Source organism: Capra hircus, chromosome 19 (assembly GCF_001704415.2).
Source record: "Capra hircus breed San Clemente chromosome 19, ASM170441v1, whole genome shotgun sequence".
Taxonomy (NCBI): Eukaryota; Metazoa; Chordata; class Mammalia; order Artiodactyla; family Bovidae; genus Capra; species Capra hircus.
In genome coordinates, this window is record NC_030826.1 from 55,628,243 (window position 1) to 55,643,466 (window position 15,224).

A 15,224-nucleotide genomic window follows, 5' to 3' on the forward strand; every position below is an offset into this window, starting at 1 on the left:
CACTGTATCTATGAGGTCCACCCATGTTCATTCTTCTGCCCTCATCTTCTTGTTGTTGCTGTTTTTAATTGGAGGATAATTGCTTTACAATGTTGTGTTGGTTTCTACCATTCATGGACATGAATCAGCCATAGGTAACGCAGGAGACCCAGGTTTGATCCCTGGGTGGGGAGGATCCCCTGGAGAAGGAAATGGCAACCCACTCGAGTACTCTTGCCTGGAAAATCCCATGGACTGAGGAACCTGGTAGGCTACAGTCCATGTGGTCACAAAGAGTTGGACACGACTAACTGACTTCACTTCAGTTCGCATACATATATCCCCTCCTTCTGGAACCTCCCTCCTGCCCCCTACCGCATCCCACTCCTCTAGGTTGTCGCAGGGCACCTGGTTGAGCTCCCTGTGTTACACAACTCCCCACTGGCTATCTATTTTATGTAGGGTAATGTGTATGTTTCAAGGCTACTCTCAATTCATCCCACCCTCTCCTTCCTGCGCTGTGTCCACAAGTCTGTTTTTACATCTGTGTGTGTATTCCTGACCTGCAAATAGATTCTTCAGAACCATTTTTCTAGATTTCATATATATGCGTTCAGTTCAGTTCAGTTCAGTCGCTCAGTCGTGTCCGACTCTTTGTGAGCCCATGAATCGCAGCACACCAGGCCTCCCTGTCCATCACCAACTCTCGGAGTTCACCCAAACCCACGTCCATCGAGTCGGTGATGCCATCCAGCCGTCTCATCCTCGGTCATCCCCTTCTCCTTCTGCCCCCAATCCCTCCCAGCATCAGAGTCTTTTCCAATGAGTCAACTCTTCGCATGAGGTGGCCAAAGTATTGGAGTTTCAGCTTTAGCATCAGTCCTTCCAAAGAAATCCCAGGGCTGGTCTCCTTCGGGATGGACTGGTTGGACCTCCTTGCAGTCCAAGGGACTCTCAAGAGTCTTCTCCAGCACCACAGTTCAAAAGCATCAATTCTTCGGCGTTTAGCCTCCTTCACAGTCCAACTCTCACATCCATACATGACCGCAGGAAAACCATAGCCTTGACTAGACGGACCTTTGTTGACAAAGTAATGTCTCTGCTTTTTAATATGCTATCCAGGTTGGTCATAACTTTTCTTCCAAGGAGTGAGCGTCTTTTAATTTCATGGCAGCAATAACCATCTGCAGTGATTTTGGAGCCCCCAAAATAAAGTCTGACACTGTTTCCACTGTTTCTCCATCTATTTCCCATGAAGTGATGGGACCAGATGCCATGATCTTCGTTTTCTGAATGTTTAGCTTTAAGCCAACTTTTTCACTCTCCTCTTTCACTTTCATCAAGAGGCTCTTTAGTTCTTCACTTTCTGCCATAAGGGTGGTGTCATCTGCATATCTGAGGTTATTGATATTTCTCCTGGCAATCTTGATTCCAGCTTGTGTTTCTTCCAGCCCAGCGTTTCTCATGATGTACTCTGCATATAAGTTAAATAAGCAGGGTGACAATATACACTGTATGCAGGTCAGGAAGCAACAGTTAGAACTGGACATGGAGCAACAGACTGGTTCCAAATAGGAAAAGGAGTACATCAAGGCTGTATATTGTCACCCTGCTTATTTAACTTATATGCAGAGTACATCATGAGAAACGGTGGACTGGAAGAAACACAAGCTGGAATCAAGATTGCCAGGAGAAATATCAATAACCTCAGATATGCAGATGACACCACCCTTATGGCAGAAAGTGAAGAACTAAAGAGCCTCTTGATGAAAGTGAAAGAGGAGAGCGAAAAAGTTGGCTTAAAGCTCAACATTCAGAAAACGAAGATCATGGTATCCGTTCCCATCACTTCATGGGAAATAGATGGGGAAACAGTAGTAACAGTGTCAGACTTTATTTGGGGGGGGCTCCAAAATCACTGCAGATGGTGACTGCAGCCATGAAATTAAGACTCTTACTCCTTGGAAGAAAAGTTATGAGCAACCTAAATAGTATATTCAAAAGCAGAGACATTACTTTGCCGACTAAGGTCCATCTAGTCAAGGCTATGGTTTTTCCAGTGGTCATGTATGGATGTGAGAGTTGCGCTGTGAAGAAAGCTGAGCGCCGAAGAATTGATGCTTTTGAACTGTGGTGTTGGAGAAGACTCTTGAGAGTCCCTTGGACTGCAAGGAGATCCAACCAGTCCATCCTGAAGGAGATCAACCCTGGGATTTCTTTGCAAGGAATGATGCTAAAGCTGAAGCTCCAGTACTTTGGCCACCTCATGCGAAGAGTTGACTCATTGGAAAAGACTCTGATGCTGGGAGGGATTGGGGGCAGAAGGAGAAGGGGATGACCGAGGATGAGATGGCTGGATGGCATCACCGACTCGATGGACATGAATCTGAGTGAGCTCCGGGAGATGGTGATAGACAGAGAGGCCTGGCGTGCTGCGATTCATGGGATCGCAAAGAGTCGGACACGACTGAGCGACTGAACTGAACTGAACTGAACTGACGTACTGCTTTTCCTATTTGGAACCAGTCGGTTGTTCCATGTCCAGTTCTAACTGTTGCTTCCTGACCTGCATACAGATTTCTCAAGAGGCAGGTCAGGTGGTCTGGTATTCCCATCTCTTTCAGAATTTCCACAGTTTATTGTGATCCACACAGTCAAAGGCTTTGGCATAGTCAATAAAGCAGAAACAGATGTTTTTCTGGAACTCTCTTGCTTTTTCCATGATCCAGCGGATGTTGGCAATTTGATCTCTGGTTCCTCTGCCTTTTCTAAATCCGTCTTGGACATATGGAAGTTCACGGTTCACGTACAGTTGAAGCCTGGCTTGGAGAATTTTGAGCATTACGTGTGAGATGAGTGCAATTGTGCACTAGTTTGAACATTCTTCGGCATTGCTTTTCTTTGGGATTGGAATGAAACTGAACTTTTCTAGTCCCATGGCCGCTGCTGATTTTTCCAAATTTGCTGGCATATTGAGTGCAGCACTTTCACAGCATCATCTTTTAGGATTTGAAATAGCTCAGCTGGAATTTCATCACCTCCTCTAGCTTTGTTCATAGTGATGCTTCCTAAGGCCCACTTGACTTTGCATTCCAGGATGTCTGGCTCTAGGCAAGTGATCACACCATCGTGGTTATCTGGGTCATGAAGATCTTTTTTGTATAGTTCTGTGTATTCTCGTCACCTTTTCTTAATATCTTCTGCTTCTGTTAGGTCCATACCATTTCTGTCCTTTATTGTGCCCATCTTTGCACGAATGTTCCCTTGGTATCTTTAATTTTCTTCAAGAGGTCTCTAGTCTTTCCCATTTTATTGTTTTTCTCTATTTCTTTGCACTGATCGCTGAGGAAGGCTTTCTTATCTCTCCTTGCTATTCTTTGGAACTTGACATTCAAATGGGTTTATCTTTCCTTTTCTCCTTTGCCTTTTACTTCTTTTCTCAGCTATTTGTAAGGCCTCCTCAGACAGCCATTTTGCCTTTTTGTGTTTCTTTTTCTTGGGGATGGTCTTGATCCCTGCCTCTTGTACAATGTCACGAACCTCCATCCATAGTTCTTCAGGCACTCTGTCAGCTCTAATCCCTCGAATCTATTTCTCACTTCCACTGTATAATTGTAAGGGATTTGATTTAGGTCATACCTGAATGGTCTAGTAGTTTTCCCTACTTCTTTCAATTTAAGTCTGAATTTGGCAATAAGGGGGTCATGATCTGAGTCAGCTCTCGGTCTTGTTTTTGCTGACTGTATAGAGCTTCTCCATCTTTGGCTGCAAAGAGTATAATCAATGTGATTTCAGTATTGACCATCTGGTGATGTCCGTGTTGTTGTCTCTTGTGTTGTTGGAAGAGGGTGTTTGGTATGACCAGTGCATTCTCTTGGCAAAACTCTATTAGCCTTTGCCCTGCTTCAAGGCCAAACATGCCTGTTACTCCAGGTATTTCTTGACTTCCTACTTTTGCACTGAACAGCAACAAAAGCTAAGGTTCAGAGAGGCTGAGTAGTTTCCCGGAGGCCCCACAGCTGGGAGTGGTGCTGGTCAGGAGCTGACCCCGGGGCAGCTGGCTTCACAGCCCGTTCTCTCCGTGTGATGGTTCACCGTCCCCACCGCAGGCAGGGCCCTTGGCCACCACGGGGTCTCCAGGCGATAAGCTTCTTACTGTGCTTGCATGGCCAGCCCTCCCCCTCCTTCAGGCCCATCTGAAGCACCTCAAGTACTTCACTGACCCTCCAGCTGGAACCAGTTACTCCCCAAAACTATTTAGACCTTCCTTGTGTTATCATGTTTTAGGTCATGTTACCCTAACAAGAATCATTTTGCTTCTCAGCTTTTATCATTCTGATTGAAGGTGAGTTCTCTGGGAGAAAGGACTTTTGTTCACTGCTGATTCCTCAGGACCTTACCCAGTGCCTGGTATTCAGTATTTGTTGAATTAATGAACCAAAGAATGTTGCACTTCCTCACATATGAGCCTCAGCTCCCTACTGGGCTCTGAGTCCCTTAACCCTGTCCTCCACATTGCAATTTCATGTCATTTATCAAGGACTCTCCCGTTTACATTCCCATGAATGACGAGGTCCCTGTTCACATGAAGTGTACATACTACAGTTCTCAATCTTGCATTTAGAGCATCACAGCGCAGTCAGCTGTCAAAGGAATAAACTACATCAACGTAACAGAGAACGTTCTGAGAATCCATACATGTCTGGGAAATCTGAAGTTGGTATACTGAACTGGGTGCTTTCCCATACAATAGGATCTCAAGAACCTCTTTCCAGTGCCAACTCTTTTTAAAAAAAATTTTTGGCCATATCACATGACATGTGGGATCTTAGTTCCCTGAAGTGCAAGTCGTTCAGTCCTGTGTCCAATTCTTTGCGACCCCATGGAATTCTCCAGGCCAGAATACTGGAGTGGGTAGCTTTTCCCTTCCTCAGGGGATCTTCCCAACCCAGGGATCGAACCCAGGTCTCCTGCATTGTGGGCGGATTCTTTACCAGGTGACCTATCTTAGTTCCCTGACTAGGGAATCAAACCCACACCGCTCTACAGTGGAAGCTCAGAGTCTTAACTGTTGGACCCCCAGCAAAGTCCCCCAACTCATTTTTTTCCTATCTCCAAAAGCCCACAGCCTGCAGTAGCACCTAATATACTACACTCCTTCCCACTCAAGGCCCTCAGTGGCTTACTACCCACATCTTAGAACCTAAACTTCTCCACTTGAACTCCAGATTCTTCACCGTGAACTTCTGTCTCCCTCTCCAGCCTCATCTCAAGGCCCCACACAGATCCCTCATTCGACAGATTCCTCCTCAGCTCCGCCGCCCCAGCCTGCTCTCTGGTCTCCTTTATTCACACCGTTCCCCTCACCCAGCATGTCCTCCCGGCTCTCTCCTGATCAACATTCCACACCCGCCTCCAGGCCCAGCTCGGATGCCCACCCACCTGGCTCAGCCCTTCCGCCCTTGTGTTCCTGAGGGCTGACCCCACAGTTCACCCCTCTGTGCCCCTCTGGACTGTACAGTCAGTACTGGTCAGTAACTATCAGGCAGATTTCAACTGAGAGAAAAGGTAGGAATTCTGTCCTGATGCATTCTGAATGAGAAGGGGAAGCCTGCTGAGTTTAGAATTTTATTGCAACTAACATAGTAAATGGATAATGACGGTGCGTCAACATGGTGATTGCCTCTAAAGACCTCGGCGACCAGGGCCTACGACTCTCATTCCCGATGGACGTTCTTGGGGCGGTTCCGACGTGACAGACGACCACTGGCTTGAGCAGACACTGGTCTCCTGATGGTGCCCAAGCCGCCTGGGCGCCCTGAAGAGGGGCTCCGCCAGCTCGAGGGGATGCTTTCAGTCCACATCGACCCTCCTGCTTGTCTTGATGGCAGAGTTTATTCTCTTTTTTCGGAGCCTTTCGCGATTCATGTTTTCTATCCTGAAAACAAAGAACACAGTTATGCCCAGATGCCCAATCAGAGCCTCTCAAGGTGGTGAGAGGACCTGGCACCAAGGCAGCAGGTGCCGGGCTGGGGCCTCCACTTGAGGTCCATCTGCCCGCTGGCCAGTCTCGGGCCTCTCCCCCCTCCTTTCCCTGTGTGGCCCCCTCGCCCGCATGAATCAGTTTACAGAAGCTTGGGGCATGTTCTGAAGGACCTGAGTTTCTGAAGTGCAGCATCTTCTTTGGACGGCTCCGTGGCTGGCTGGCTGGCCTCGGCAATCATGTCTCGAATCTTCTGGAGGCAATCTGCCAGGTTTCGGAACTGATAGCGGCTGCATTCAGACGTGAGGATCAGCTCTCCCGCCCTGTTGATCTTATTTTTGTGCTGTGGAAGACAAAGGCAAAACCAGAGTTCTGCAGAGAAGAGGTTTCGAAGAGATTGAGGAGTTAACGGGGAGAGCAGGGGCTGGCGGTTTACCGTGAGGGCCATCTTCTGCCGCACGGGCTCTGCGATCCAGTCGGCGCTCGCCAGGTGGAACCTGACTTCGGCCTTGGAGTTCACTGTCGATAAAGGGAGGGAGTGAGGGTCACTGAGACGCTCAGGCACCCTCAGCATCTGGGTGGCTGGTGATCACTGGACTCTGAACCACAGGGAGGTGAGACGCCCACCCAGGGATGCTCCCGTCCTGTGTGAACTCGAGGAGACCAACTTGGCCGTGGAATGAGCCTGCCAGGACAGTGAGGTGCTTCCGGACAAAAATAAACTTCCGGGACTTCCCAGGTGGTCCGGGGTTAAGACTCTAAGCTCCCAAGGCAGGGGGCCCAGGTTTGATTCCCGGTGGGGGAACTAGATCCCACATGCCACAACTAAGACCTGGCACAGCTAAATAAATAAATATTTAATAAAACACAAACAAACTTCCAGGTAAGTGGATAACCGACCAGGACCTACTGCACAGCACAGGGAACTCTGACGGAGGCGAGTTTGGGAGAGAATGGATACATGGATATGATGGCTAAGTCTCTTTGCTGTGCAACTGAAACTATCAGACCTTATTAATCGGCTATACTCCAATATAAAGTTAGAAAACAAGCAAAAGAACCCAAACTTCCAGGAATGAAACGCCCAGCGGTTTCTTTCTCTCACAGTTTACTGGGTTCTGCCAAGAATGCGGCGGGGGAGGGGGCGCGAGTCCCACCAAGAATGAAGGAATCTGTTCTGGGAGCTGGCTGCCAACTCACACTGTGCGGTCCCTTTGTTCAGACCCCCAGACCGACCCCAGTCCTGGCAACCCGCAGCTGGGAGTCCGAGGATCAGACCATATTCAAAAGAATAAAGGGGGCTATTATATAAACTGGCAGTATTTAAGTTTCTGGAAAAAAAAAAATCCCTTTATTTCCACATGAATGTAAACACAGAATCCTCAAGCCCATCTCTCAGCTACACGCTTAAGAAAAGAAGGCACCTCGTACCTTTGTTAACGTTCTGGCCCCCAGGACCACTGCTCCGACAGTAAGAAATTGTCAAGCGATCTGAAAAACAGCACGCACACCATCACGGTGATTTCCCCAAGGCCGGAGACAGCAGCGGATGTAAAATCACGACCCAGGTTGTCCACTCCTGGTCTAGCACGCTCCGCTAGATCTGACTGCCCTCACTTTTTGCTGTTTGTTTTAAAGCAAAGACCCTTTCAAAAGCCCAAATGGAGGGACAAACTGAATTTCAGTTGTATTTCGAAATGCAGTGGTCGTGGAGCACCGGCTGGCAGATGTGTGTCCTTCCTCACGTGTTCCATGCGCGTCCCTGGGCCGAGCCTGTGTCAGTGATGAGAACACCTGCTGGGTCAATTAGCACTCCACTTGCAGCTGGGAGTCCCGTCTTCTAACCCCGGCTCAGCACAGGCTGACTCTGTGACCCCAGCAAAGCCTCGCTGCTTCCATGTGTCTTGGTTTTGTTTTGAATCTGTAAACTGAGGTTGCTTCCTTCTCCTTCCTTTTTTTTCCTTTAGCCACGAATTTTATTGTTTGAATGAGCGTCCCTGGTGGCTCAGACTGTAAAGAATCTGCCTGCAATGCAGGAGACCCAGGTTCAATCCTTGGGTGTGGAAGATCCCTTGGAGAAGGGCATGGCAACCCACTCCAGTATTCTTTTCTGGAGAATCCCACGGACAGAGGAGCCTGGCGGGCTACAGTCCATGGGGTCCCAAAGAATTGGACCCAACTGAGCAACTAAGACTTTATTGTTTGAATATTTGCAACTATTATTCTATACACCAATTTTCATTTCTTACAGAACTCTATACTCCATATTGCCAGGTCACTTCACTCTCCACTTTATACCACATTTCCATCAGGAAGTATCTCCCCAGACCACAATCTGCCTGACGATGTGTTGTTGTTGTTCAGTTGCTAAGTCATGTTTGACTTTTTGCGACCACATGGACTATAGCCCACCAGGCTCCTCTGTCCAGGGGATTTCCCAGGCAGGAATACTGGGGTGGGTTGCCATTTCCTTCTCCATCCCTTCTACTTTTATAATTCATGAAAAGCAGCCTCACAATGTCTGAGGAGAGCCAGGGAGGCATGGCAGTGGGCAAGTTTCAGGAGGGTGGGCTACAGGGGCTCAAGGAACACTGTGGCCCCGTGCTTGTGGGGAGCAGGCCTCAGTGGGAGTGGGGACATCTCCGGACAGCTTCTGAGAGGTTTTCCATCCTTTGAAAAAATCAAATGAACTTATTTTTCCCAACAGGTGATGAATGCCTGCGGTTGTGTGTGTGTGTCGGGGGGGGGGGGGCGCCTCATCAGCGTCTGCAGAGGCTTGTGACCCTCTCAGAGGCAGGTGAAGAGGAAACAGTGACTGGCCATTCCCACTGCCTGCCCGTCTGCCCAGGCTGTCAGGAGACAGGCTCTGTTATCCCTGGTTCTCTGCCTCCTCCTGCCACAGGGCACGCATGCCGGCTTTAAACTACTGAGCAGCAGCAGGCTGCCGGCTCCTCTGCTTTAGACCGTGGTCACCTGGCCTCCTTGTTTCGGGGTCACCTTGAGCCGGCACCTTTGGCGGCTCTCCTTTCACTGTCTGTGGGTGCCAGAAACTCTTTGACTCTCAAGAGGCCCGCTTGTTTCTTTACAGACCACATCTTAGGCTTGATGGGCACAAACCTTTGAAGTTATGCAAATGGTTTACAGGGAGAAGTCCTCACTCCTGTTTCCCAGACACCAAGTTCCCAAGTTTGTCTCCGCTCCCCCCTCGGGGCACCCCTGTATCCAGTGCCCTCCACATCCTTCAAACCCATGTGGACATCCAGAAATACGTGCCTCAGATAGACAGACATACAAGTAAGGCACAAACGGCAGCTCATTGTAGAGATGCTTCTATACCTGACTTTTTTCAGAAAGTGACCAGTTCATCTAGTGTAGACTGTTCCAGGTCCCCAGCCCATCAAGAGCTCTCCACGTGTGCTGGGGGCTGCCCAGTGCTCCGGGGGGGCTGCCTCATCACTTTCTGTTTCCTTCGTCTTCTCAACAATGCTGCAAGGATTCCCCTTCTGCACCCTCAAAGATGGCTTCTTTACTTTCACTGGGCTGGGGAGGAATGCGTGACAGAGGGAGGAAACGATCGGGTTTTTTTCTGTGAAACAAAACCACTCACCTACAGGAATGTCATCATTGCCTTGCTTTGCGTTGCCCTGTAATGAAACATACACAGTGTCAGGTGAATATTAGCTGCGGAGCGACTCCTAACTGGTCCAGAGAGACAAAAAGGAAATGATGTAAAGTTACAACGTGAAGACAATACAGCTATTTTCAGGTCTCCAGCTAAATCTTGTCGAGAGGGCAGAAAAAGCTTCCCCAAGCTCCAGAGGTACCGCCTCACAAACACTCCTCCAGGAAATGGGACTGACTTCTCCAGTCCTCCCTGCCGCCTGCCCTGCACCCCAGCTCACTCAGCTAGGGTTAGCACCGTCAGCAGCCTCGGAGGGAAGGGGCTACAGTACATGAGCATCAGGGAGACTCCGAGAAACACACTCTGCCCCCCAACCACGAGACGCAGACATGGGAGGCCCGAGTGCGGGGCTGTCTGCCTTCAACAGTGACCAGCACAGGGGCCCTGAGGGTTTGTGTCAAGCTGATCTACTCACTCCAGGACCTCCCGCCCCACATCTCTCCTGAGTCGTTCCTCTGTGGCCTTAAATCCTCCCGTCCATGGGCCCAGTGCAAACATCACCCATTTGGAGGCTCTTCTGGCCTCCCAAGCTCAAAGGCGCTTTACTTGTCCCTGCTGTCCTTCATCCCTTTTCATCTTAGAATTATCTGGCAGTGAAATCCTCAGCGTACTCCCCGTCGGCAGTGCTGGAGACCCAGGGCGGTGCCCTCTTTCACCCGCGCTCTTCCCTCTTCTGAGCTGGCCTCTCCAGTTTCCTCTCACCTCCCTGTGACTTTCTTCACTCTCCTCTGCTTGCTCTTTGCAAACCTGAAACACTGAAATGTCCCTGAGAGCCTTCCTCTTCTCTTACTCTTTCCCTAGAACATTCCACCCATCTCCTTTGAAAATATCATCCTTGGTGATAATTCTGGCTCAAACTGAAACCTCTTTCTCCAACCCCATGTCCGCAGAGCCCACTGCTATTTGATGTCTCCTCTCAGGTGCCTAACTGATGCCTCAAATCTCCACCTCCTCAAAGAAGACTTCCCTTCCTGGCAGCCGGAAGCAGCTCCCTGGCTCTCATGTCAAAGCCCTCCAGTCAGGTCATTACTTCACACTCTCTGACGCGTTTTCCTCATTTCTTTACCACCTGCTCCTTCTGTTAGAACGTAAGCTTCATGAGGTGGGAACTAGTTTATTGAGGCTGTATCTGCAATGCTTGAAACAGTTTCTGACACAGTTGGTGCACAGACACTTTTCGTTGAGTGAGTGAAAAGACAAACGAATGTTACTGCCACTCTCTCATCTCAATTAACGGCAACTCAATCTTTACATTGCTCAGTGCCCTAGACTTCAGTTCCTCTCTCATTTCACACTTCTCCTAGAAAATCCATTAGAACTTCTGTGGGCTTTCCCTTTAAAACTTATCTAGAACCTGACCAAGTCTCATGACTCCTATTGCTTCCACCCTGCTTCTCATCTTTTTTTTTTTTTTTTTTTTCTGCATTGGGTCTTAGTTGCGGCATGTGGGATCTGTTAATAGTTCTTTGACCAGGGATCAAACCTGGGCCCCCTGCACCGGAAATGCTGTGTCTTAGCCACTGGACCACCAGGGAAGTCCCCCTGCTTATCATCTGTTGCTTGTATTACTGTGATCTCCTCACTGGTCTTCCTGTCCTTGCCGTTTTGCAGTCTATTCTCTAGAAGAATGATCTTTGCAAAATTAATTAGGATCATCCCACTCTTCTGCCTCCATCACATTCAGAGTAAAGCTAAATGCCCATGAGCCCTATAAACAGACCTCCCCTCACCCCTTTCTTTAGTTTCATCTCTGACTCCCCTGCTCAGCCACACTGGCCTGCTTGCTGTTCCTTGAACCAGATGAACATGCTACCCCTTGAGAGGGTGGCACTTGCTGGTCCCTCCACAAGGAAAGCCCCTCTTCTCATGGGTTGCTGCCGTGTTCCTTCCATGTCCTTACTCCAGCATCACCTCAGAGGCCTCCTCAGACAACCCTTCTTAAAACTGTAACCCCCCCCAAAACAAACAAACTACTGTAACCCCAGCCCCGACCTTAGCACTCCTTCCTTCTGGGCTTTATTTTCTCCAAGGTACGTGTCACGTACTCTCTATGACTGCTTTTATTTGTTGCTGGTCTCCCTTCATTAGCAGATAAGGTAACTAGCATTATGATTTTTGTGCTTTGGTCACTACTCTATCCCCATGCCCAGCACAGTGTACACAGCATGCTTTCAACACAAGTTTGTTGAACGAGCGAGTGATTGACAGAACGCTCTCTTCCAGTCCCGTAGGTGGAAACTTAGCAGAACTGGGCGCGTCCTCATTTTCCTGCCCCGGGCCCTGATACAGCGCTTGCACACAGCGAGCATCCTAAGGAAGCGACCAGAAGCCCTGTTTCCTCAGGCGTGCTGGAGGCCGGGGACCGCGTAACTCGGCAAACGGCTCCCAAAGGGAGCTACTTGGCAGCTTCCTGCATTAACTGTCCGCCTTGGAGGGCAGTTTTCCCTGAGGACAAGAATGTGAGTCTGAGAGACGGAAAATGAAGGAGGAAACGCTGATGGTCTTCGAAGAAGCGGAGCCAGCGTGCCCTCCCGGCGCCCGCACACCTCAGGCGACACCGGGTGACGCCATCCGCTCCACCGCCCCAACCTGCGGTTGCTCGGGCAACCGGCCTCGGCTCGCGGCAACCGCCGCGTCTGAGCGCGTCTGCCCCCGGACCAGCCGCTCGTCTCGCGCGTGGGGCCCTGGCTCCCCGGCGTCGCCCGGCGAGTCCAGGAAACGCCCCTTCAGGCCGGCCCTCCTGGCTCACCGGGACCCTCCAGGCGGTGTCCGCACCCCGCGATTCCGGGTAGAGCTTGTCCAGGCTGTAAGCGCTCCGGAATTCGGTGCCCGCTACCTGTCTGTGCAGAGCCCGGTGGCAGCAGCGCGTGGGCGGCGGCAGCAGGCAGGCCTCGGCTCGGCTCAGACCCCAGCGCAGGCACCTGGCGGCCGCCATGTTCGGCCCTCGGGGCCGCTTCCGGTGTGTTCTTCCTCTCGCGGTCCGCGGGCCCGCGCTTCCCTCGGGACTTTGGTTCCGCTAGGCTTTGAGCGCCTGCCGTCGGCAGGAATCGAGAACGCCTAGCGTTTCCCTCACGAGAAGCCTGTTAGAGGCTTTCTTGGTCCCGGAAGCCCCTGAGCGTAGCTGCCGCGATAGAGAAGACGCTGGCGAGCTCTCAAGGCAGCCTCCTGGTGAAAAGAGCCCCAGACACACCACTTCTCTCCCCTTTAGCCTGTGCCCTCCCGGACTGCGCTTCCCCCAAATCGTACAGCATCAACGAGGCCTGCCCAGGTTCATCTCCACCCCCTTTACTCTTTTATCCACTTTATTCCCCACCCCGCTTCACATCTTTCAATCTTATTTTTCTATCTGTTGCCTATCTCCCAGCCAGAATGCAATCACCTCTAGGAGGGCAGTGGCTCACTGTTGGATCTCCAGTACCCAGAACCTGGCGCACCACAGGTATTCAAAAAAGACACTGATAAAAGGAATTCTCTGGAAAGGTGTTTTGGAAAGTTGAGTTCCGCCAGAGGCGAGTTTTAGTAACTTCAGGTTCATTCACAAGGTAGCCTAAAAGCAGATCCCCGGAGAGCACCTGTGAAGAAGGCTCAGCATGACAGACACCAGGTGGGACTAGAGGCGGGCAGGTCCAGAAATACTTTAAAAAGTGGGCAGTCTCTTCCCACCCCACCTCCACCCTCTCCGACCCCGAGGATCTGTGGAGCAAGATGGCAGTTTTTTTTCTAGCCAGAAGATAAGAGGAGAATGGGGAAATAGGTACAGATTCAGACAGCTACAGATAGGCTAAGTAGAACTCTTTTTAGAGAACTATTAAAAGATGAACTCCAAAACTAAGAGGTTCTTACTCTGAGAAAGGTTTAAAAGAGAGCTAGCAGTGTTTGGAAACAGTTAAACGTTAGCTCAGTTGCTTTGCTGAGAGGCAGAGAGGGAAAACGAAAACAGAGCTCAATAAATGTTGGTGATTATTAGTAACACTAGTGGTGGTTTCTTAATAGCAGGTTCTATTTTTAGGAAGAACATAATTAGCTAGAAAAACATGCCCCTAGGAGTGCTAGCTGTTTGAAATAGGAGATTTCATCAGGTCAAGGCTTTATAATTTTTGCCTCACTAATAAAGGCAAATTCTTTTGTAGGGAAAAAAAAAAAAGAAATACTTCCCAAGCACTGGCTTTGTAAACCCAAACTAGGAAGGGAATGGCAATTGACATATGCCTTTGGGGCTCTAGGCTTTAAGGGGAGTCTCCTGGGACCCTCCCTGCCTGACTTAGTCCCAAGACCTCAGAGTGAACAGAGGCGTCTCCATGGTGACTGGGAAAATGTGCTCAGGGAGGTAAAGCCAGGGACTCGCCCAGGTTGACGGCTCAGGGATTATGAATAATGAACGCACCATCCCGTGGCATCATTGCTCTAAGGCTGGGCTCCAGCTCTGTGCCTGACCCAGAGTGATAGGAAAAGGAAGCTGCAGGTTTCCATGGCCCCAAATAAACACAGCCTGCTCGGGCCATCTGGTGGCCTGGATTCTGGGAGTGGAGGGTGGTAGCAGAGAGAATGGAACCAGCTACCCTGGGGTGGAGAGAAGAGCAGCTGGCAAGCTCCTTTTACCTGCTGTTGCCATGAACCCTCCAGAATTGAGGCCCTTTTGGGAGAAAACAGGCCTGAGGTACCACCTGTTCTCTTAAAAGGGTGATGCTGAAATCGGAGGCCAGCCTTCTTCCCTTCTCTGGTTCTTCATAGGCTGAAAGGGTGCTTCAGGAAGGGACGTGCATAGGGGTGAGAAGAGGGGAAGATAAGGGACCATCAAGCCATTCCTGAAAGCCAAGGACCTTGCTGACACCAGCCCTTCTGTATAGCTGTGATTTGGGGTACCACTCTCACGTAGGGGTCCACAGGATTTTCCTTTCTTCTCATTTTCAGGGCCCTAGGGGCTTCCCTGGTGGCTCTGACAGTAAAGAATCTGCCTGCAATGTGGGAGACCCAGGTTGGATCCCTGGGTCGGGAAGATCCCCTGGAGAAGGGAATGGCCACCCACTCCAGTATTCTTGCCTAGAAAACCCCAGGGACAGAGGATCCTGGCAGGCTACAGTCCTTGGGGTCTCAAAGAGTCGCACATGACTGAGCGGCTAACTTTCACTAGGTCAGTCTAGCTTTTAGAACTCAGTATTGTGCGGAGACAGGGAACATGCAGTATCACATACTGGAATTAATCAGGTCTGGGTTCCACTGTTCCTGTGACTTTGAGTTACTGACTTAACCTCCGAGTCTCGGGATCGGATCCATGTCAGAGGTTGTATTGCTGCCTGGGAAGGTGGCTGAGGGTAAGGGTGATTTAAAAGGCCTGGCTGGATACAGGCCTGATTTCTTTGCTTCTCAGGTCTGATGGCTTTGGGAGTCACACGTCTTCTCCGGCCCACTGGAGACAAGTCACAGCAGGACCGGAAGATCCCACAGCCGCTTGCATGCTGTAAAATCCCCCTTGCTAATCAGATAATGTAAAAAGCTCCTTGCTAGTTTGGGACCCACCTCTGGGCTCCCCACCCCACAGTCCTAACCTCCCGGGTTCAAGGAAAGTTGCTCCTGGCTCAT

At 50.1% G+C, this 15,224-nt stretch overlaps 1 protein-coding gene and 1 long non-coding RNA gene across 3 annotated transcripts; one reads left to right on the forward strand and one right to left on the reverse strand.

Moving 5' to 3' along the window:
- Positions 5,594–12,621, reverse strand: MRPL58 (mitochondrial ribosomal protein L58). 2 transcript variants are annotated; one of them, XM_018063840.1, is made up of 6 exons: positions 12,394–12,621; positions 9,570–9,606; positions 7,394–7,453; positions 6,399–6,481; positions 6,136–6,305; positions 5,594–5,917 (listed from the first exon to the last, which is right to left on the reverse strand). In XM_018063840.1, the coding sequence occupies exons 1-6, from the start codon at positions 12,577–12,579 to the stop codon at positions 5,833–5,835; spliced, it is 621 nt and encodes a 206-aa protein (XP_017919329.1). In that variant the 5' UTR covers positions 12,580–12,621; the 3' UTR covers positions 5,594–5,832. The 2 variants fall into 2 exon arrangements, with proteins under 2 accessions (XP_017919329.1, XP_017919330.1); XM_018063841.1 differs by having other exon boundaries at positions 12,481–12,616.
- LOC106503275 lies at positions 12,635–15,098 on the forward strand. Its single transcript, XR_001296904.2, has 3 exons — positions 12,635–12,912; positions 13,009–13,083; positions 15,013–15,098. It is a non-coding gene; the product is annotated as an uncharacterized LOC106503275 (long non-coding RNA).